This window comes from Pongo pygmaeus, chromosome 9 (assembly GCF_028885625.2).
Source record: "Pongo pygmaeus isolate AG05252 chromosome 9, NHGRI_mPonPyg2-v2.0_pri, whole genome shotgun sequence".
NCBI lineage: Eukaryota > Metazoa > Chordata > Mammalia > Primates > Hominidae > Pongo > Pongo pygmaeus.
In genome coordinates, this window is record NC_072382.2 from 9,921,338 (window position 1) to 9,942,945 (window position 21,608).

At 48.1% G+C, this 21,608-nt stretch overlaps 1 protein-coding gene across 20 annotated transcripts; it reads left to right on the forward strand.

Annotated features, from left to right (window-relative positions):
* Positions 1-4,635: 4,635 nt before the first annotated feature.
* Positions 4,636-21,034, forward strand: SF1 (splicing factor 1). 20 transcript variants are annotated; one of them, XM_054441118.2, is made up of 14 exons: positions 7,002-7,213; positions 7,429-7,591; positions 8,965-9,093; positions 12,099-12,174; positions 15,200-15,352; positions 15,552-15,641; positions 15,998-16,181; positions 16,269-16,384; positions 16,480-16,587; positions 17,352-17,532; positions 17,794-18,067; positions 18,391-18,450; positions 18,565-18,744; positions 20,126-21,034. In XM_054441118.2, exons 3-14 carry the CDS (start codon positions 9,012-9,014, stop codon positions 20,188-20,190), a joined length of 1,569 nt encoding a protein of 522 aa, XP_054297093.1. In that variant the 5' UTR covers positions 7,002-7,213; positions 7,429-7,591; positions 8,965-9,011; the 3' UTR covers positions 20,191-21,034. The 20 variants fall into 20 exon arrangements, with proteins under 20 accessions (XP_063527813.1, XP_054297089.1, XP_054297081.1 ...); XM_063671744.1 differs by having other exon boundaries at positions 7,015-7,213; positions 7,426-7,591; positions 17,794-18,071; positions 19,489-21,034; XM_054441110.2 differs by having other exon boundaries at positions 7,018-7,213; positions 19,489-21,034.
* Positions 21,035-21,608: the final 574 nt, after the last annotated feature.

Consider the following 21,608-nt stretch of genomic DNA (forward strand, 5'->3'; position numbering starts at 1 on the left):
AAAAGTAATCACTGAAAAAATAGAACTCGCTTGAAAGACAAGACCAAAAACAAAGAGGACGTTTCCCTAGATGATGAAAGCAAGTGGAGAGGAATCACTGCAGTGTCCTGCACAGAACTCTGGAATTGCCGCCTTGCAGTTGCTGCCTTTTAGTGTGTATTGTTGAAAGACAGTTTTATTGAGGCATAATTGGCATACAATAAGCTGCATATAAAAATGTGTACGTGATGACTTTTGACATACGTGTACACCCGTGAAGCCATTTCCACAATCAAGATAACCACCATCCCCTTCACTCTGGGAAGTTTCCCATGCTCTTGGTAAACCCACCCTCCTGCTTCTCCTTGCCTCCCATCCCCAAGTAACAACTGTGCTGCTTTCTGTCATACAGGTTAATCTGCGCTTTCTGTCATACAGGTTAATCTACACTTTCTAGAATGTATGTAAATAGAATCACACAGTATGTACTTGTGTTTTGTCTGGCTTCTTGCTTAGCTGAGCACGAGGATTTGCGAGTCATCCCTGTTGCATGCATTACTAGTTTATTCCTTTTTATTGCCAAGTAGTATTCCATTGTTTGGATGCACCAGTTTGTTTCGCTGTTCACCTGTTGATGGACATTTGGACCATGTTTAGTTTTGAACTATTACAAATAAAGCTGCTATGAACATTCATGTACCTGTCTTTGTGGAATATATTCTATCATTTCTTGTGGGTAAACACTTTGGAGTGGAAGGGCTGAGTCATAGATAAGTGTTTTTTGTTTTTTTTTTTTGAGGCGGAGTCTCACTCTGTCACCTAGGCTGGAGTGCAGTGGCCTGATCTTGGCTCACTACAACCTCCGCCTCCTGGGTTCAAGTGATTCTCCTGCCTCAGCCGCCTGAGTAGCTGGGATTACAGGCATGCCTGGCTAATTTTTGTATTTTGAGTAGAGATGGAGTTTCGCCACGCTGGGCAGACTGGTCTTGAACTCCTGACCTCAGGTGATCTGCCTGCCTCGGCCTCCCAAAGTGCTGGGATTACAGGTGTAAGCCACTGTGCCCGGCCGCATCTTTTTCTGTTTTTTTTTTTGAGATGGGAGTCTTGCTCTGTTGCCCTGACTGGAATGCAGTGATGTGATCTCGGCTCACTGCAACCTCTGCCTCCCGGGTTCAGGTGATTCTCCTGCCTCAGCCTCCTGAGTACCTAGGACTTCAGGTGTGCACCGGTACACCCGGCTAATTTTTGTCTTTTTAGTAGAGATGGGGTTTCTCCACGTTGGACAGGCTGGTTTTGAACTCCTGGTCTCAAGTGATCTGCCTGCCTTGGCCACCAAAAGTGTTGCGATTACAGGTGTGAGCTACCGTACCCAGCCTTCTTTTGTTTTTTGAGATGGGGTCTCATTCTGTCACCCAGGCTGGAGTGCAGTGGTGTCACCTCCACTCACTGCCACCCCTGCCTCTGGGGCTCAAGCCATCCTCCCACCTCAGTCCTCATGAGTAGCTGAGACTACAGGCTCACACTACCACACCCAACTAATTTTTTATCTTTTGTAGAGACAGGGGTCTACCCATGTTGCCCAGGCTGGTCTTGAATTCCTGGCCTTGAGTGATCCCACTTCACCCTTCTAAGCAGTTGGGATTACAGATGTGAACCACCTCAACGCATTTTTTATTTTTTATTTTTGAGACGGAGTCTCGCTCTGTCACCCAGGCTGGAGTGCAGTGGTGCGATCTCAGCTCACTGCAAGCTCCGCCTCCCGGGTTCATGCCATTCTCCTGCCTCAGCCTCCCGAGTAGCTGGGACTACAGGCGCCTGCCACCACACCCAACTAATTTTTTTTTGTATTTTTAGTAGAGATGGGGTTTTGGGGTTTCACCGTGTTAGCCAGGATGGTCTCAATCTCCTGACCTCATGATCTGCCTGCCTCGGCCTCCCAAAGTGCTGGGATTACAGGCATGAGCCACTGCACCCAGCCTTTCTTTTTTTTTTTGAGATGGTCTCCCTCTGTCACTCAGGCTTCAGTGCAGTGGTGTGATGACAGCTTATTGCAGCCTCAAACTCTTTGGGGTCAAACAATCCTCCTGCCTCAGCCTCCCAAGTAGCTGGAACTACAGGCACATATCACGCTCAGCTGATTATTATTATTTTTGTTTCTGTAGAGACAGTCTCCCTATGTTGCCCAGGCTGGTTTCAAAGTCCTCGCCTCAAGCAATCCTCCTGCCTTGCCTTCCCAAAGTGCTGAGATTACAAGTGTGAGCCACCGCACCCAGCCCTTGGTGCATTTCTCAATGCCTATACAGTTATATAATGTTGCATAAATGGAATCACGGAATACATTTTTTAAACATATGAAGCATTTTTTTTTTAATGTTAGCATTTTTAGGCTGGGTGTGGTGGCTCACGCCTGTAATCCCAGCACTTTGGGAGGCTGAGGCGGGCGAATCACTTGAGATCAGGAGTTTGAGGCCAGCCTGGCCAACATGGTGAAACCCCGTCTCTACTAAAAATACAAAAATTAGCCAGGCATGGTGGCGCATGCCTGTAATCCCAGCTACTCTGGAGGCTGAGTCATGAGAATCACTTGAACCCAGGAGGAGGAGGCTGCAGTGAGCCAAGATCATGCCACTGCACTCTGGTCTGAGTGACAGAGCAAGACTCCATCTCATAAGAAAAAAAAAAAAGTTGGATGTTTAAGATGTATTGGGCAACTTCCAGTCGCCCATTTCACTCTGCAATAGGAGGGCATGTGCTGTGTATCCTTCTGTAGCCTTTGTTACGCTCAGATAATCATATGCAAACATGCACACATCTGTATGGGTTTGTGTTACAAAAACAAGGCCATGTCATATATATTTCTTTGTTAACACAGAACAGAAGTTACTTTAGGTCGGTTGGTATGAATTAACAGCTTTTCAAAGCTGCCTAATATTCTAGGTTATGGGTTTTCCAATTCAATCATTCATAATATTGATGGAAATTCACTTTGTTTGCCCATTTTTACCACTACAAACAATGCTGCAGTAAATGCAGAAGACTTTGAAAACATTATATAATCACATGGCTTGTTTGTGGGCAGATTCCCAGGAGTGGGATATTGGATCGGAAGGGTTTGTTTTCTTTCTTTTGAGACAGAGTCTCACTCTGTCGCCCAATCACAGCTCACTTCTGCCTCTACCTCCTGGGCTCAAGGGATCCTCCCACCTCAGCTTCACAAGTAGCTGTGAGTACAGATGCATTTTTTTTATTTTTTTGAAAGGGGGAACAATTTTAATAGACAACAGAATGCTTTCTAAAAGATTAACGATAGTAGGTGTTAGCACATTTATGTTCTGCTATTTTCATTTATTTTGAGATTCCTCATTATCACCTTAATTTGTATTTCCCTTATGGCAGTGTCTAAATAGTGGTAAATAAATTAGCTAGTCTCAAGGATTCTGTAACAGTCGCACAAACTCAGCACAGTCTAAGGTGGTACTGCTATAACAGAATCCCTGAGACTGGGTAATTTATTTATTTGAGACAGGGTCTTGCTCTGTTGCTCAGGCTGGATTGCAGTGGTGTGATCATAGCTCATTGCAGCCTTGATCTCCTGGGCTCAAGTAATCCTCCTGCTTCAGCCTCTCGTGTAGCTGGGACTATAGACATGGACCACCATGACCAGTATTTTTTTTTATTTTTTATTTTTTTAGTAGATGTTGCCCAGGCTGGTCACAAACTTCTGAGATCAAGGCATTGAGAAATGCCTCCCACCTCAGACTCTCAAAGTGCTGGGATTACAGGCATTAGCCACCACACCCAGTCTGGGTAATTTATAAAGAATAGAGATTTCTGGCTGGGCATGGTGGCTCACACCTGTAATCCCAGCAGTCTGGGAGGCCAAGGTGGGTGGATCACCTGAGGTTAGGAGTTTGAGACCAGCCTGGCCAACATGGTGAAACCCTGTCTCTTAAAAATACAAAAAATTAGCCAGGCATAGTAGTGGCACCTGTAATCCCAAATACTTGGGAGGCTGAGGCAGGAGAATCATGTTGGCCAGGCTGGTCTCAAACTCCTGACCTCAGGTGATCCACCCACCTCGGCCTCCCAAAATGTTGGAGCCACCACGCCTGGCTGGAGATTAAGTTTCTAACACATGAGCTTTGGGGGACACATTCAAACCTGTCCACCTAAAGTAATCAAAAGGGTCAGAATCTAATTTTAATAGTTTATTCAAGCACAAAACATGAGAGTGGACTACCTGGAAACACCGACTCCAAATGAATGGGGTCAGTGTTTCGAAGTAGAGAAGTTAAGATTTCATTTACACATGCAGAGGCAGAGGAGTTTTAGGATTACATTCTTCATATATGGCCAGTGCATACTTACAGTAATTTGGTTATAGGCCGAGTGCAGTGGCCCACGCCTGTAATCCCAGCACTTTGGGAGGCCGAGGTGGGTAGATCACCTGAGGTCAGGAGTTCAAGACCAGCCTGGCCAACATGGTGAAATTCCATCTCTACAAAAATGTAACAATTAGCTGGGCATGATGGCAGGTGGCTGTAATCCCAGCTACTCAGGAGGCTGAGGTGGGAGAATCGCTTGAACCTGGAAGGCAGAGGTTGCGGTGAGCTGAGATTGTGCCATTGCACTCCAGCCTGGGCGACAGAGCCAGACTCTGTCTCAAATTGAAATAATAATAATAATAATAATTTGGTTGTAAGCAGTGTTTCTTTTAGGGAGGCATACATTTAACATTTTTTACAGAGGGTGTAATAGTCATGGGTTTGCTGTCATCTGGTCTAAGTAAAGCAGGACAACAAAAGGGAAGTTAATCTATAAGGAGGGTCATTAAGAAGATAGCAGGTTTTTGTCCCTTGTTTAATTCTCTCCAATAATTGTACAGAACAAGAAAAACAACCAGGTCTAATTTATTATCTCAGAAAAAATTATAACCATACGTGGCTGAGATCACAGTCACCTCTCTCTCCAGGTTTCAAGTGTTGTGGGGGTTCCAACATCTTTTCTATTTATTTTTAAAAACCACAGCAGACGTGTTGTGCACGCTTTCATGTTTCTTGGCTATTTGGATTTGTTCTTCTGAGACATGTACATTCCTATTTTTTGCTCACTTTCTATTGTTTTTGCCTTTTTTCTAATTCGTTTTTAAGATGTATTTGTATATCACAGGTATTGGCTCTTTATCACGTACGGCAAATATTTTTCCTCATCTATCATTGTCTGACTTTTATCAGTGTTAATTTTCGGGGTAATCAAGTATTTTTTTTACAGTTTGAGGTTCCTGTCTTTGCAGTCTCTCAACCCCTAGAATACCCTTATAGTCTCCTAAATTATATTCTAAATGTTTTATTGTTTAAATTTAGACTCTACGCCATTTATCAACTAAATCATCTTTTCCTGATTGAAATAAAATACCACCTTTGTGGTATTTCCGGATTCTGTTGCACTAATGTGTCTTTCCTACCAACAATATCATATTGTTTTATTATTGTGGTTTTTTGTTTTTGAGACGGAGTCTCATTCTGTTGCCCAGGCTGGAGCACAGTGGTGCGATCTCAGCTCACTGCACCTCCGCCTCCTGGGTTCAAACAATTCTCCTGCCTCAGCCTCCTGAGAAGCTGGGATTATAGGCGTCTGCCACCACGCTCGGCTAATTTTTGTACTTTTAGTAGAGACGAGGGTTTCACCGTGTTGGTCAGGTTGGTCTCGAACTCCTGACCTCAGGTGATCCCCCCGCCTTGGCCTCCCAGTGCCTTGGCACTGGCCTATTGTGTTTTATATACTATGTTTGTCATCTGGAAAGGCAAGCTCCTGCTCCGTCTTGTAGTTTTTCCACTACTGTAGTAGTTATTTTATTTTTGACAGTCTCGCTCTGTCACCCAGGCTGAAGTGCAGTGGCCCAATCTCGGCTCACTGCAACCTCCGCCTCCCGGGTTCAAGCGATTCTCTTGCCTCATCCTCCCGGGAAGCTGGGATTGCAGGAGCGCACCACTACGCCCAGCTAATTTTTGTATTTTTCGTAGAGACGGGGGTTTCACCATGTTGGTCAGGCTGGTCTCGACCTTATGACCTTGTGATCCGCCCGCCTCGGCCTGTCAAAGTGCTGGGATTACAGGCGTGAGCCACCGCGCCCGGCCGTAGTTATTGTTTTATACGATTTTAAGATCATTTAATTAAATCCTCTGAACTCCGTTGAGATTCCAATAGAAGTATTTGTAATTTTTGAATTGACAAGCTTATGTTACCTTTCATCTAATATGCTGTTGCATCAGTTCAAATACTGTTTTAAATCCTTCTATAAGTCTTCTCTATTCGTAGCTTTTTGGGTCACTTTTTTTTTTTTTTTTTTCCAAAAAAACAGGAAGTCCCTTTTTACCTGCGGCGCCAACTGAGCCGGTTTTCCGGCGCGCGCCAGCCCCTCCCCTGCTCCCGCCCCAAGGTTCCGCGTTACCATGGGAACAAAGGTTGACGTCACTCAGGGCTTCCTTGCTGCACCCGAGGGTCGATGGTGAAGGGAGACGGGTGGAGAAGCGGTTTTGCTCCATCTACGCATGCGCACTTCCTGCTCCAGGATTCCCCCGCCATAAATCTCGTTCCGGCTGGGCCTTTTCCGCCGCGACTTCTCGCTTAATCCCGGAGAAATTGCCCCCTGGGGGAGGGGAGTAGAAAAAGGCTGGAACCAGCGACAGCCAATCCCGCGACACTACAAGGCAGGCGAGATTGATTGAGTCCACCACCGCAGCCAATGAGAGAGCTCGTCGCCGCTCCGTCACAGAGTTCGCCCCACCCCATCCCCTCCTTTCTGGACTCGGAGCTCAGTTCACGCAGTAACAAATGAAGTGCGCGCTGCGACACCTCCCAGCCCACCGGACTCCGCCGCCATTTCCTCGCCTGGCTTAACGGTTCGGCCAATCCCAGCGCGCATCAAGAAGGACTGAGGCTCCGCCAATCGGAGGCCGCCGATTTCGACCCTTCGCCTCGGCCCGGCCCAATCCAGGCCCCGGCCCCGCCGCCCCCGGCCCGCCCCCACGGCGCCCTCTCTCCTCCCTCTTTGTGCGTCTCGCGCCGCCGCCGCCCGCCGCGTGAGAGGACGGGCTCCGCGCGCTCCGGCAGCGCAGTCGGGTCCCCTCCCCCCGGGAGGCTTGCGAAGGAGAAGCCGCTGCAGAGGAAAAGCAGGTGCCGGTGCCTGTCCCCGGGGGCGCCATGGCGACCGGAGCGAACGCCACACCGTTGGGTAAGCTGGGCCCCCCCGGGCTGCCCCCGCTTCCCGGGCCCAAAGGAGGCTTCGAGCCGGGCCCTCCGCCTGCACCCGGGCCTGGGGCGGGGCTGCTGGCTCCCGGGCCGCCGCCGCCCCCGCCCGTGGGCTCGATGGGGGCCCTGACCGCGGCCTTCCCCTTCGCGGCGCTGCCTCCGCCGCCTCCGCCGCCGCCCCCTCCGCCTCCCCAGCAGCCGCCGCCGCCTCCACCGCCACCGTCCCCCGGCGCCTCGTACCCGCCGCCGCCGCAGCCGCCCCCTCCGCCGCCGCTCTACCAGCGCGTGTCGCCGCCGCAGCCGCCGCCACCCCAGCCGCCGCGTAAGGACCAGCAGCCGGGCCCGGCCGGCGGCGGAGGAGGTGAGTCGGGCCGAGAGAGCGCGAGAGGCGTCGCGCGGACGGGCCCGGCCGCCTGAGGGGCGCGCGGCGGCGGCAACGGCGGCTGCACGCGGCAGGGGCGCGCGCGCGCGCGCACGGGCAGGCCCGGGCGGAGGCGCCCCAGGGTGCGCGCGGCCTGGTTCTAGGGCCTGGAGTGCGCACGCGCGCTGTTGGGGGAGGGCTGGGCGGGTGGGAGGCGCTCTGTGCGCAGACGCAGTGAGGTGGCCGGGCTGTGCGGCGCAACTCTATAGACTGGGGGCCCCCTATTGCCCTCCAGTCTGCTGGTGTCGGGAAGAGGGGTGGCGGGTGTTCAGCGCTGGACGGGGTGCTGGCTGTGAATGCCAGCAGGGCGTGAAAGCCTCACCTGATGACATGCGGCGACTCCCGACTCCCTTCTGGTCTTGAGGAACCAGAATGGGAACCGTACCAAGGATAGCTCCTCTGCTTCTACAGCAAGGCAGGGTTTTCATCCGGGAGAGGTTGGCATGCTTCAGATGATGGTTGGGTCTGATCTTTCTTGGTCTCTTTTGGGGAGAGAACTCTACTTTGTTTTTTTAAATCTCCGTTCAGTATGTTTAGATCTCAGTCTGATTGGCTGCCCTGTCACTTTGTTTTAAAAAGTTTTTACCTCTGATCCTGTACCCCTTGGGAAATAGGAGGACTCTTTTGTGGCAAATGTAGGGAGTTTCTGCCTATGTATGGGGAAAGGAGAACTTGGCTGCTATTGTACAGGTTGTTGTTTGTTGAATTTTTGATAGATCCTTTTAAGAGTTCAGACCCTCAGTGTCCAACTGGCCAGGAAAATTGAATGCTGATCTTGGCTAAACTTATGAAGACAAAAGTGATCTTGTTGAGGAATTGGGCTTTTCTCACTTGGTAGGGTGTAACTAGGTTTAGCTGTGGTCCGGCCTCTCTTACAAAAGTGACTGGTGAGGGGAGTGGAGGTGGGTGGAGCCTCCAGTCCCATCAGGACTGCTTTGCAAACTTGTGATTCTTCAGTGTATTCGTGTCTCCCCTGGGGATTTCAGAGCACTCATGGTTGATGTAGTATGTATTTAACACTCTCTGCAGCCGTATGCATTAAGATTATTATGTTTATATATTTGACAGTTTCTCTAGACAAAAGAAGGTGAAATGTTAACTTGCCTGACCAAGGACCACATACCCTTATAGTGGCCATAAGCTTTAAATCTCTGATCTCTGAGGTTTGTTTTCTGTTTTTTCACTGTTTAAGTTTTAGGTTAAGCTCTCAGTTTCACAGTCTGCTGAGTTTCTGTGTAGTACCTTAAATAACCTTAGCGGTTTGTTGATAACTATTTATATTTACATCTGATGGACTTTGTCTCTGCCTTTAGACTTCCCAAGTAAGAAGCGGAAGAGGAGCCGCTGGAACCAAGACACAATGGAACAGAAGACGGTGATTCCAGGAATGCCTACAGTTATTCCCCCTGGACTTACTCGAGAACAAGAAAGAGCTTATATAGGTAAATATACGTTCTGCATCCAAATGCATTTTGAGATTGTTACGATTTATTCTGAGCAAGATCTGCATTTCTTGAAAGTTTGAGATTGTAGTTTTTTTTTTTTGAGATGAGATACTTTCACGACTGGTATCATCTGTCAGTTTTTGCCCAGTGAGTTCTGCATTTGCAACTCCTTGTTTTGGTCTGTTCATAACTGCAGTGTTCTCCATGAGTATCAGGAAGGTAGGGTTTCACTTAGGAGTAAGAACAGTCCCCAGTCCAGCAGCCACCCTTTTCAGCTGCTGTTCATTGCCAGTTGATGAGGTGAGTGTCATCTGCCTCTCTGGACAGGCCCCAGTGGAGAACACCGCAGGTACTGTAAACCAAGTACTTTTCACAGCATGGCCTTTCACCGTAATTTCATATTTCTCCCCCTAAAATGTGGTCTTTTACTTTTTATAGGTACTTTCTGAAAGAAAAAAAAAACTGACAAAAAGTGGTTCTGAGAGTGTGTTTACAATTTACCCCTTTTTATTTTCTTGAATTTAAGAATTTAACCTTCCCTTCAACATCTTTTCTGGTTTGGTCTATGGAGAGCTGTCTTAAAATAAAGGCTCTTGTATTTACTGTTAAAGAACTCTGCTGGGAAAGGGATATTGCATGGATATGGAATGAAGTGCTAGGATAAAAAGGTTTTATCTGCTGGAAGGTTTTGAGAATTAAGAATGACTATCCACAGTGGAATTGAAATTAACCTTAAAATTGCTTTTTTGAAAAAAAAGTTTTTAATTGCAAGTTTTATCTTTATATACCTGTGCAGCTGTCTCAAAAAAGTTCACTTGATAAACATTTTCTACTAACCAAATAAACATCCCCTTTGGAGGAAATTCGGGCAAAGACCTCCTAAGCCTACGAGGCTGTGGCCTTCACAACCAAAAAGCTTCAAGGCCAGCATGTTACTACTCTTGAGGGTCTTAATTTCCTGTTTTTTAGACTGCTGAGAATTTTGAGACGTTGGAATTGTCTGTCTCCTTTCACAGTACTACTAATACTTGTTCTTTCCCCTACTGTTCCTGTCTACTCCCACCCATTCCCTTGTGTCTCATATTAGACCAGTCTGGGTCTTTACAACCTTGTGAAATGCCCGTAGTGGAGTGATATCCCAAGAACACAAGCATACTTAGAAGATGGGAAGAGCACAAATTCTTTACATCTCTCCATTTGTCTTTCTGTGGAGGGCTAGTTAGTTCACTGGGCCCTAAGGGCTATTTATAGCTATAATCAAAATAGATAGAATCAAAGGAGAGGTGTAGTTCTCCACAGAAGAGAATGACCCTTTTTATTTAGATCAGTCCCCATATCTCCATAGTCAGTTAGGAAGACTCACCTTCTCCCCTCAGTGAAGGTGACTTTCACCTCGAGTTGTTGAGCTTAATACTCAACTGCAAAGTCAGAAGTTTTTAGGCATAAAGGAGTTTGGGGAACCATGTGTCTTACTAATTTTCTATCTCCCACGGTACATACTGCTTTGTCCAGGATGCCCTCAATATCTTTTTTTTTTTTTTTTTTTTTTGAGAGACGGAGTCTTGCTGTGTCACCAGGCTGGAGTGTAGTGGTGCAATCTCGGCTCACTGCAACCTGCGTCTCCCGAGTTCAAGTGATTATCCCGCCTCAGCCTTCCAAGTAGCTGGGACTACAGGCGCACGCCACCATGCCCAGCTAATTTTTTTTGTATTTTTAGTAGAGACGGGGTTTCACCATGTTGGCCAGGATGGTCTTGATCTCTTGTCCTCATGATCTACCTGCCTTGGCCTCCCAAAGTACTGGGATTACAGGTGTGAGCCACTGCGCCCAGCCAGTATCTTCTTTCGATAATAATGGGTTTTCATTTCTTCAGGGTTTCAGTGTGTGGGTTTGGTATAGCCCTGTGGATGTATTTAAAGTTAGAAGGAATCTTTGGTTAGACACGCATTAATCCTATCTTGGAGCCAGCTCAGTTTTTACCCAACCTAGTAACATTTGCCCTTATTGGAGATGCCTGCTCAAAATTCTCAGATGCTGCGAAGGTAAGGAACAGGTGGTTATTCCGCATGTTGAAGAAAGCTGCTTTGGCTCTGCAGTTCCCATTATCTTGGAAAATCAGCTGTGTAACATTTCCCTGGAGTCACTGGCAACTTCTGTGAAACCCTCATCTCTCTTTTTCATGCACAGGCTCATTGGTCAAGGCCCGAGGGCCAAGTACATTGTCTTTGAACACACATTCCATTCTTCTACACGCCTGCTCCCCATAGGAATAGTGAGCCTGAACACAAATTCTTAGCACTTTATGGTTACTGGTTTATTAAGATATGTGGTTTGTCATTTAATATTTGAATAAATATTTCATATAATTGAATAAAAGCTGCAGGTATTGGGAGGCCCTTACTAGTACAGGTCTGGTTGTACAGAAAGAGTATGTACAAATTTCTATAAGGTGTTGAATTTTGTTATTAAATGTCTTATTTAAGGAATTTTAAATGTGGTATTAATGAAAATGATCTTTGGTCAGTTGGTATTTTTCCTTGTCCCATGTTAATTGGGTCTCATTTTGGGCTACGTTTAATGAAGAAAAAACTCAATTCTTGCCCTCAAGTAATTTGATGGGAATCGGGTATTGGTGACGTAACATGGTTTATGGTTCTGGGTACCAATTGTGAGCAAGCCTTGGTGGGGAGGAAGAGGTGAAACACCTCCTAATAATTGCTTGGATGTTAGCCTTAGTGAACAGTCTTTATTGCTAACCCCTCTTCCAACAAACTGTTTGTTTCCTTAAGTGATAACCATTTTGAAGTGAAAAAAACCTATAGATGTAAAAGGACTCCTGCCGATAGGTGGTTGGGGGTTTTTGCTTCAATGTGTTCACTGATCAGTCGTCCCTTTCAAAGTCTCCGAGTTCTTCATGCTTGTTGTTGAGATTTGAGATGTTTATTGGTAACATTGTCTTTTTTCCATCCTTTTTTTTTCTTTCCTAACCTGGTTTCTTCCAGTGCAACTGCAGATAGAAGACCTGACTCGTAAACTGCGCACAGGAGACCTGGGCATCCCCCCTAACCCTGAGGACAGGTTGGGAAACAGTTTTAACCAGCTGACAGTAACGCTTTTACCTTTTTCTCAATACGTTTTACTGGTGGCAACATATTGTGTCAGTTCAATAAAATCCTAGTATGACGACTGTACCCTGTCCACTCTGGGGATTAAGGTTTAATTAGAAATATGTATGGTCAGTCAACAGTTAGAAAATTGGAATAAAACTTAAAAATGTTGGGAGAATAAAAAGTTACAGGAAAATGGACAACTGGTTTCCAATTGGTAAGCATGTAGATCTTCACCTGATTTACCCACCCTTAGGGACAGTGAGGTGGCCCGTTAACCTGCCTTTTCAGTACCTGCTTTGGCCGAAAGCCCAGGGCATAGAATTTTTCTCACAGGTACACGGTGCAGGGACTAAAAATATTTTTGAGCATCCCTGAACTTGAGCAAGCCAGGAGCTCTGGTCAGCTCATTGCTGCAGTCTTCCTGCTCATGGTTTTGAGATGGTTTCAAAATCAGATGAGATTTCTAACCAACTTCCTTCACTGCCAGTTAACTTTCAGCCTTGGCCATTGCCTTGGGGGTGTTGGGAGGGGCCAGAATATTCTCACCTATTTTGGGAAGGCATGCAACCAACCCTAAATTACTTTTTTTTTTTTCCTTAAAGGGAGCGTGGGCCTCAAACAGCTGTGGTCATGTCATTTCAGTTTGCAGTTTCTCTCACCTCAGAAAAATAAATTGTGTGGGGGAGATGAACTTTTTTAAACTGGAATTTTATTAGCTGATTGAACAGCTAAAATTGGTCATTTAATTAGAAGGGCAGTAAGTCTCTCCCTCTCACTGAATTTTCTCTTAGCACATACAGCATAGTTGAAAAGACTTTGCTTTAAAAAGTAGTGTTTTTGGTTTTTGTTACCTAGTTAATAGCTTATTAAATCAGGAAGATGATGTAATGGCTTTAGAAGTCACTCACTCATGCATCTTTCTTCCATGCTTTGCCAGGAAACATTAACTTCCTTGTTTCTCCATATTGACTCTTTAATTTGACTTACTACATTTGCTATATTTTACCTATAGATAGATTTTGGTTGTAGGGTTGTGTTTCGTTTCTTTTTGAAGATTTTTTTTTTTTTTTTTTAATTTACATTGTAGGTCATAGACCACAACTGTTTAGTGCCTTTTTGGCCTTTTTCCCTTGGATAATATGTCTACAGGTCACCAGTCAATTCCTCCAAAGGTTGAATTTTTAACAAACCTTCTTTGCTTCCTGGATAACTGGGATTAGAATTTAGTCGATCTAGCCGATGCCTATTGGAGGTGAAGAAGTCGGGCCAGTCTAACCTCTAGAATACTAGCTTTTGCCTTTCACTTCTGCAATTTGGGAGGAGGTTAAACTGTTGTGAGGCCTTCACATGGCCAATTGGGTGCTGGTAAGAGTTGTTTTTGTAACTAGCCTAAGAATGCTTAATTCTAGACAGCTGTGGGGTGGGAATTAGAAATGTCAAGCATGTTAGAAATAAAACCAGAGCAGGGTTTTTCCTCCCTTGTATTCAGTTTTGAAAGAGGCCCTAATGCCTGATTGGTTTTGCTTTTGAGCCCAGGTTGGAGGGAAATGCATGGGTTTTCTTAATTAAGATAATTTCTTAAAAAGGTGTTATATCAATTAAGCCACTTTATTGTTATTTCGATGCTGCTTAACTTGCACAGTAAAAACATGTTTAAAACTTTTCTTGTAGACTTAAATGTATAAGATGGTAGTCTAATGAGCTGGGGTATGTTTGCTTTTGTTCACTCTTAATGGATTGTGCTAACAGTTTATACAAATGCTAGAAACGGAGGTGTCATTTAGCCGTCATTAGCCATGAACAAACCTGACCTTTTATTCCATCGTGTGTGTAACGTGGTGTGACATGGTTCCCTTTAGGCTGAAGACAGTGGGAGCAGCCGAGTTCAGTCCTTGCTCTCCAACTAGGCAAGGTTCTCTCAACTAAACCAAGGGTATAGGAGTCTTGACTACTTTCAGTATGTTTTTTTAATAACCTGATCCACATGGTCTCTTCCCTTCTTGCAGCTGCTACTAAATTTTCATTCAGAATATCAAGCTATGGTCCTTTTTGTAATCTTAACTCAAAATTCTAGGAGTGTAACCTCTCTTTTTTATTACCGCAAAATCCAGCTGTGGTAAACTGACCATTTTATCATTATATTTTTTTACTTGTAGCAACAGCATTTTACTCCTTAAAAAAAATGAGAGAGAGAAAATCTGCTTTCTGGACTTGTAAACTCTGGTGGAGAATCATAGGTTTTCCCCTTGCTGTTTGCAGGTTCAGACCCTAGACAAGTATGACCAAATCTGCATTTGCAGCCTCTCGCAGAAGCTGCTTTAGCACTTTAACATTTTTCTCTACCCAGACTCCCCAACCTCGAACAGCCAGAAAACAGGTTGTCTCCTGGGCCTTGGACACAGCCAGCCAGGCCATTGAAGGAAAAGCAAAGACGAAGCCTTGAACCATCTCTCTCCATTGTGGGGGCCAAGTAGCTGCAGTAGCCTTCAGTCCCAGTTGCATTGGGTTAAAGAGCTCATACATACTATGTGTTAGGGGTACAGAAGCTTTTCCTCATAGGGCATGAGCTCTCCAAGAGTTAACCTTTTGCCTAAACTTGGGGTTTCTGTGGTTCATAAAGTTGGGATATGTAATTTTTTTTCAAATGGAAGAAAATCCGTATTTGGCAAGAAGACTCCAGGGGATGATACGGTCCTTGCCACTTATAGTCCAGAGATTTTCCCCAAAGGATAGACATTTTTTCCTCTCATCACTTCTAGATGCAAAATCTTTTATTTTTTTCCTTTCTCACACACACCCCAGACCCCTAACGTTAAGCCAGCTTCCATCTCCCCATTCCACACGATCTTGAGTAGCACACGTTATGGTCGGTTCCTCCGAAGAGTGTTGTATTAGGGTCTGAGAGGCAGAGGGGCTGGGAAAGACTTGTTATAGTCCGTGTGGGAATGAGAGAAGTCGGGGCAGAATAGTAAACGGGAGTCTGTTTCCCACAGGTCCCCTTCCCCTGAGCCCATCTACAATAGCGAGGGGAAGCGGCTTAACACCCGAGAGTTCCGCACCCGCAAAAAGCTGGAAGAGGAGCGGCACAACCTCATCACAGAGATGGTTGCGCTCAATCCGGATTTCAAGCCACCTGCAGATTACAAGTAAGCAGAGGGGTTTGGTCATCTGGGATGAGGACACATGCAGATCATGGGTGACCTGGGATGGGACAATATTGGTACTACTCACCTCTTGCCTCAAGTCACCCATAATTAGCACTTGGTACCAATATTTAGTTTTAGAAAAGCTGCTGGCTGTATCATCCTCCAGAAATGTGCAGTGACACAGGCTTTTCTTTCTTAGACCTCCAGCAACACGTGTGAGTGATAAAGTCATGATTCCACAAGATGAGTACCCAGAAATCAACTTTGTGGGGCTGCTCATCGGGCCCAGGTGAGTAACTGCTGGTCTATAGGATATAGAATTCCTTTAGAGCCTGTGAGATGTGTGCGTTTTGTGCCTAATTGGGTACTGTTGGCTTACTTTTCCCGTTTTTGGTAGGACATTTCATTTTGGCTGAATTAATGCCTTTCTGTGAGAAGGTGTCTTAACTTCCCCACTAGTGCGGAGAAGTCAAATCCTCAGGTTTACTGTGGCTGACCATAATGTAGAGTTCATGGAGCTCTTGGTGGGAAAATCCAATTCTCTGCGCCTGTGGTTTCCCACCAATGCCAAATTGGTCCAGCCTCTGTTCCCTCTTGAGTGTGAACTTGTCAGGTATCAACTCAGTCATTTCTGTCTCTCTCTAGAGGGAACACCCTGAAAAACATAGAGAAGGAGTGCAATGCCAAGATTATGATCCGGGGGAAAGGGTCTGTGAAAGAAGGGAAGGTTGGGCGCAAAGATGGCCAGATGTTGCCAGGAGAAGATGAGCCACTTCATGCCCTGGTCACTGCCAATACAATGGAGAACGTCAAAAAGGCAGTGGAACAGGTGAGCAGTGAGCCCAGAAAGGAAGCCTCTTGGTAGAAACCTAGGTGGAGGCCCTAAGCACTTAACTGTCCACTGCATCTTCACTAGATAAGAAACATCCTGAAGCAGGGTATCGAGACCCCAGAGGACCAGAATGATCTACGGAAGATGCAGCTTCGGGAGTTGGCTCGCTTGAATGGGACCCTTCGGGAAGACGACAACAGGTATGTGATCAGTTTAAAGGAGAGAGTATAGAGACCTGAAGAACCTATGGAAGTAGAGATTGTTCCCTTGCATTGACCTCTTTTTCCTTTAATAGGATCTTAAGACCCTGGCAGAGCTCAGAGACCCGCAGCATTACCAACACCACAGTGTGTACCAAGTGTGGAGGGGCTGGCCACATTGCTTCAGACTGTAAATTCCAAAGGTGAGGGGCTGGCTCTTGGTGGTTTCCTGGTAGCCTGTGATGTGCAGGACAACTCTTCTGGCACATTAATTGGTTGCTGTTAATCTTACCAAGAGAAACATCCTTTCTGTTAGCGTGGTCTGTAATGGTGTGATTTAAAGCCCAGGATGATGAGAAATAGGGTGTACAGATACCCCTGTTTGTTTGTCTTGAGCCCAAAAAAACTGGAAGTTTCCATTTTGGGTATGTTTTCACTGGGGCTCAATAGGAAATTCACTGCTTTTGCTGTTCAGAATTGGTTCAAGAAGACTAAGCAATCTCTGTACAGATTTCTGACCAGTTGCAAGTCAGCACTCGATATCAACACTTTTTGACTGGCTGGCGAACGTGCAAGGTTTTGTTTAGGAAGTTCGTTCTGGCAGTTGTGCCAGTCTTGCATAGATTTTCCTTTTCTCAAACTGGGAATGAAGTTTGATGAAATTAACTTGAGAGAAACTGTGCTTCATCGGTGCTCAGGGTCTCCTGTGCTCCATCGGTGCTCAGGGTCTCCTGTGCTCTTCGCCCAGGGTCCCTCTGCTCTGGTGATCCCAGATGCAGAACTGGGCATGAAACTGAAGATCTGATGAGACTGTTGAGAGCCATGCCCAGTAAGGGGTTAGAAAGATGTGTGATGATCTGGTGATTGAATTCTTCAAAACTTTCCGTATGTTGGTTCCTCAGGATAAAAGCTTCCTTCTTAACAAGTTTTTCCCCTTTCTCTGTTTGTGTCCCCCACCCCACTTCAGGCCTGGTGATCCTCAGTCAGCTCAGGATAAAGCTCGGATGGATAAAGAATATTTGTCCCTCATGGCTGAACTGGGTGAAGCACCTGTCCCAGCATCTGTGGGCTCCACCTCTGGGCCTGCCACCACACCCCTGGCCAGCGCACCTCGTCCTGCTGCTCCCGCCAACAACCCACCTCCACCGGTGAGCCTGGGGCCTGGCTCTCTTGGTCTGGCTTCCCCATTCTCTACTGCAGAGACTGGGAGCTATGGCCGCGTAGTTTGGGTAGAGCAGATAATGGATGTGGATGGCAACATTGTTCTTCCGGGATCTCAGGCCAGTCTGGGGACTTCTCACTTTGGGAAAACCTTGTTCTTGTGTTCTGGTCCTGTGGCATAACTGGAAGAACAATGTTGCCACTAGGGGGCGCAGGTAGGGACGTTGGCAGGAAATGCTCTCACGTAGTCTCTCATGTCTACCACCCAGAGCCGCCCACCCTGGATGAATTCTGGCCCTTCAGAGAGTCGGCCCTACCACGGCATGCACGGAGGTGGTCCTGGTGGGCCCGGAGGTGGCCCCCACAGCTTCCCACACCCATTACCCAGCCTGACAGGTGGGCATGGTGGACATCCCATGCAGCACAACCCCAATGGACCCCCACCCCCTTGGATGCAGCCACCACCACCACCGATGAACCAGGGCCCCCACCCTCCTGGGCACCATGGCCCTCCTCCAATGGGTAAGTAAGTGTCAGACCAGAAACCTTGGGGCTTTGGGATAAGCAAGGGGTTACGTCAGGTCGCTGTTTGCTAGAAGCAGCTCTCAAGTGGCTGGGCAATGTGCTGGGTCTGCCTTGACTTACCAGGGTTATGGCTCTGGAAGGAGCAAGACTCACTCCATTCTGGTTCAGGGAGTGATTCGGTGTTGGGTAAGCACAGACCTGCCTTTTACAGGCATAGTTTTCAGAACTCGTGTAAGGATAGCAACTCAGGTTATCACAGGGGTGGCTTCCCTGGCCAGTTCCAATGTCCTGCTAAGTCCCTGCTCTTTCCTTCCATCAAGATCAGTACCTGGGAAGTACGCCTGTGGGCTCTGGGGTCTATCGCCTGCATCAAGGAAAAGGTAATGGCTGTCTGCTGGCTGTGGGTCTTCACCTAGGCTTGGGTGAGTGGGGGCTCTGGCTCAAGTCCCCCCCCCTTTCCCTGAGGCCTCATCTTTGCCTCCACCTATCCGCAGGTATGATGCCGCCACCACCTATGGGCATGATGCCACCGCCGCCGCCGCCTCCCAGTGGGCAGCCCCCACCCCCTCCCTCTGGTCCTCTTCCCCCATGGCAACAGCAGCAGCAGCAGCCTCCGCCGCCCCCTCCGCCCAGCAGCAGTATGGCTTCCAGTACCCCCTTGCCATGGCAGCAAAGTGAGTAGAATATTTTGGGCTTGTGGGGGTGGGTGGGATGGGGATGGGGCTGACAGAAACCATAGAGCCTCACACAAGCAGGCAGGTGTCTTGGGATGAGCCCTTGGGCTCTGCTGGGGTTGTAAACAGAAAGGGCCTCCTGGTCCAGGGGGTGGAGGGGCATCTTGAAGAGGAGAGCTGATGTTTGGTGTGGTTGTGTCTGGGGAGAGGTTCGTGGGGGCCTGGAGAGGAGCTTGCTATTGTAGGTAGGGGGCCAGAAGTCCAGACCCTTGCAGGCTGAGTGAGCGGCTGGCTGGACTGAGCCTGGTGCATATGGGTCGAGTGGGATGGTGCATGCTTGCTCTGGCAAGGGCTGCGATTGGGGTGAGAGACTGCAGAAGTGGGACTGGGCAGTGGGGAGACAGCAGCTGTGGCCTTGAGGTTGAATGTGCCGTTCGGTGGTGGCGGCGGCTGGGCGGAGGGACATCAGAGCTGTTCTTGTGTCTGGTACCTTCCCCTCAGCCCTTCCAGGGGCTTTGGTGACAAAGGGCTTACTCTGTTAAGCCCAGAGACCTCGAGGCTGACCCCAGGGTAGTCCTGCCCACCACTCCACTCCCCATCACCAGCCCCGCCCGCCCGCCCCCCACCACCGTACCGCATGCCAAGCAAGGAGCAGGCGCCCCTCGCCCCCATCCCAAGGCAGCAGCCGCAGACAGCCGCGGTGTGCCCCCGCGCGTGTGACCTTGGGCTTCTTTACCACCCCAGATACGACGACTACCACCACGAGCGCTGGCACAGGGTCCATCCCGCCATGGCAACAGCAGCAGGCGGCTGCCGCAGCTTCTCCAGGAGCCCCTCAGATGCAAGGCAACCCCACTATGGTGCCCCTGCCCCCCGGGGTCCAGCCGCCTCTGCCGCCTGGGGCCCCTCCCCCTCCGCCGCCTCCACCGCCTGGTTCCGCCGGCATGATGTATGCCCCGCCCCCTCCTCCTCCGCCTCCCATGGACCCTTCTAACTTTGTCACCATGATGGGCATGGGGGTGGCGGGCATGCCGCCCTTCGGGATGCCTCCAGCTCCCCCACCGCCTCCACCACAGAACTAGACTTGTTTTTTAAGAAAATATATATTATATAGAGAGAGAATTGGTCTCGTTTAAACACGCCGAACCTCACCATATGGAGCCAGACATTGGGACGCACGCATGTGATTGTGTGTGCACGCATGTGTGTGTGTGCACGCACTGGGCTGGGCCAAGCGACTGAGGATTCGCTTGGGAACGGGCAGGTGGTAGTAGGGGCGCCAGCTTGGGCTCTCCTGGCGCCCCGTAGCATCGAGTGTCTTCTTTGTCTTCTTTCTCTCCTCACCCAACTCCCTTTGCCTCTCCCCAAACCGGGCCGCCAGGATCCCTCCCCGCGGCGGCGATGGCCCGAGCCATGAGAGTGAGGACTTTCCGCGCCCATTGGTGACCCTTCCAGGCAGACAGCCTCAGCAACGCCCCTGGTGGACAGGATGGTTCGGCAAAGCAGCCTGAGTTATTTTTGTGGACGGAATCGGAACACGCTGGCTCCATATCGTGAAATTTGTATTAATTTTTTTCTTTTTCCTTTGTTATTTCCTTATCTCTTCCTTTCTTCAGACTCCGTCCAAGGAGATGCTCTCCCCGGTCTTCTGCTGCAATTAGATTCCTTTCCCTTCTCTCCAGTTTTCCTTCCCTTACCACGGAGAGGGGAGCAAATGGTTTTGGGCAAGGGCTTTGGCCATTCGTGTCAAGCTGGTTGTGGGTTTTTCAAGGTGCCATAGCCACCCCCAAAGATGTTTGTTTAAAGCGTGGGGTTTTTTAATCTCTGCCACCCTTGTCAAGGGAGTCTTGTAAAGTTGCCGAGGGTAGGTTCATCTCCAGGTTCCGGAATTCCCATCCGTCCTGGCACTCCTGCCAGCAGTGGGTGGGCAGCCTGAGCTCCCTCAGGCTCGCCTGCCAGCCTGGAGTTCTTCCTGTGCTCCTTGATGACCTGAGCTGCCTCAGATTCCATTTGGTCCTCTCCTTCCTGGAAGGCTTCCTTTTATGTTTTATTTTAATCCCAAATGTCTGAATGTTTTGCAGTGTGTAGGGGTTTGAGCCCCTTGTTCATTCTTCCTTTTTCCTCCCGCTTCCCTCTCCATGGAGTGATTATGTTGACAATAATGTATACTGCGCGTTCTCTTCACTGGTTTATCTGCAGAAATTTCTCTGGGCTTTTTTCGGTGTTAGATTCAACACTGCGCTAAAGCGGGGATGTTCCATTGAATAAAAGAGCAGTGTGGTTTTCTGGGTCTGCTTCTTTATTTTCTTTTTAATGCCTGCCCTGCCCGGTTTTTCTTTTCACATAAACTTCTACCAGCAGCAGCAGCAGCACCAAAGTTGCCTTAACTTTCGTTCAGCACCTGGTCCGGGGGTGAGACTGTGGGTGGTTAATTAAGGAAGCCCACCACATGCCTCCTGTGTGTGGCTTTGGTGGTGGGAGCTCAGTGTGTGGGTGGCTCCACAGTCTCCCCATTGGTGACTAGTTAACATCGCTGAGAACCAATTTTGCCCCTCCTTGTTCACCGCTCATCTTTCTAGTCTCTGTCCTTTGAAGGCCTTTTCCTGGGGCTCAGACCTCCACGTTTGATGAGCTCCAGTGGTGATTTGTGCCTGGAAGCTGCCACCTAAGGCCCTGGGCCTGGGGAGGCATCAACACTAAAGGTCAAGCCAGCTAATCCTGCCTGTCAGGCACAGAGCAGCTAAAATTAAAACCGCCAAGTGGCTTTTTTCCTTCTCTGCTGGCGACTTGCAGCCTGCCAGCGCTGTAGGCTTTGGTGGGGGTGTGGGGGACAGGATAAAGTGCCCCATCTTGTGCTTTGTAAG

Bases quoted from the DNA above. Each gene is read 5' to 3' on its own strand.
- SF1 (XM_054441101.2), top strand. From the start codon at position 7,183: ATGGCGACCGGAGCGAACGCCACACCGTTGGGTAAGCTGGGCCCCCCC. The intron at 18,068-18,390 runs GTAAGTAAGTGT...CCTTCCATCAAG, and splicing joins CCATGGCCCTCCTCCAATGG to ATCAGTACCTGGGAAGTACG. The intron at 18,451-18,564 runs GTAATGGCTGTC...ACCTATCCGCAG, and splicing joins TCGCCTGCATCAAGGAAAAG to GTATGATGCCGCCACCACCT.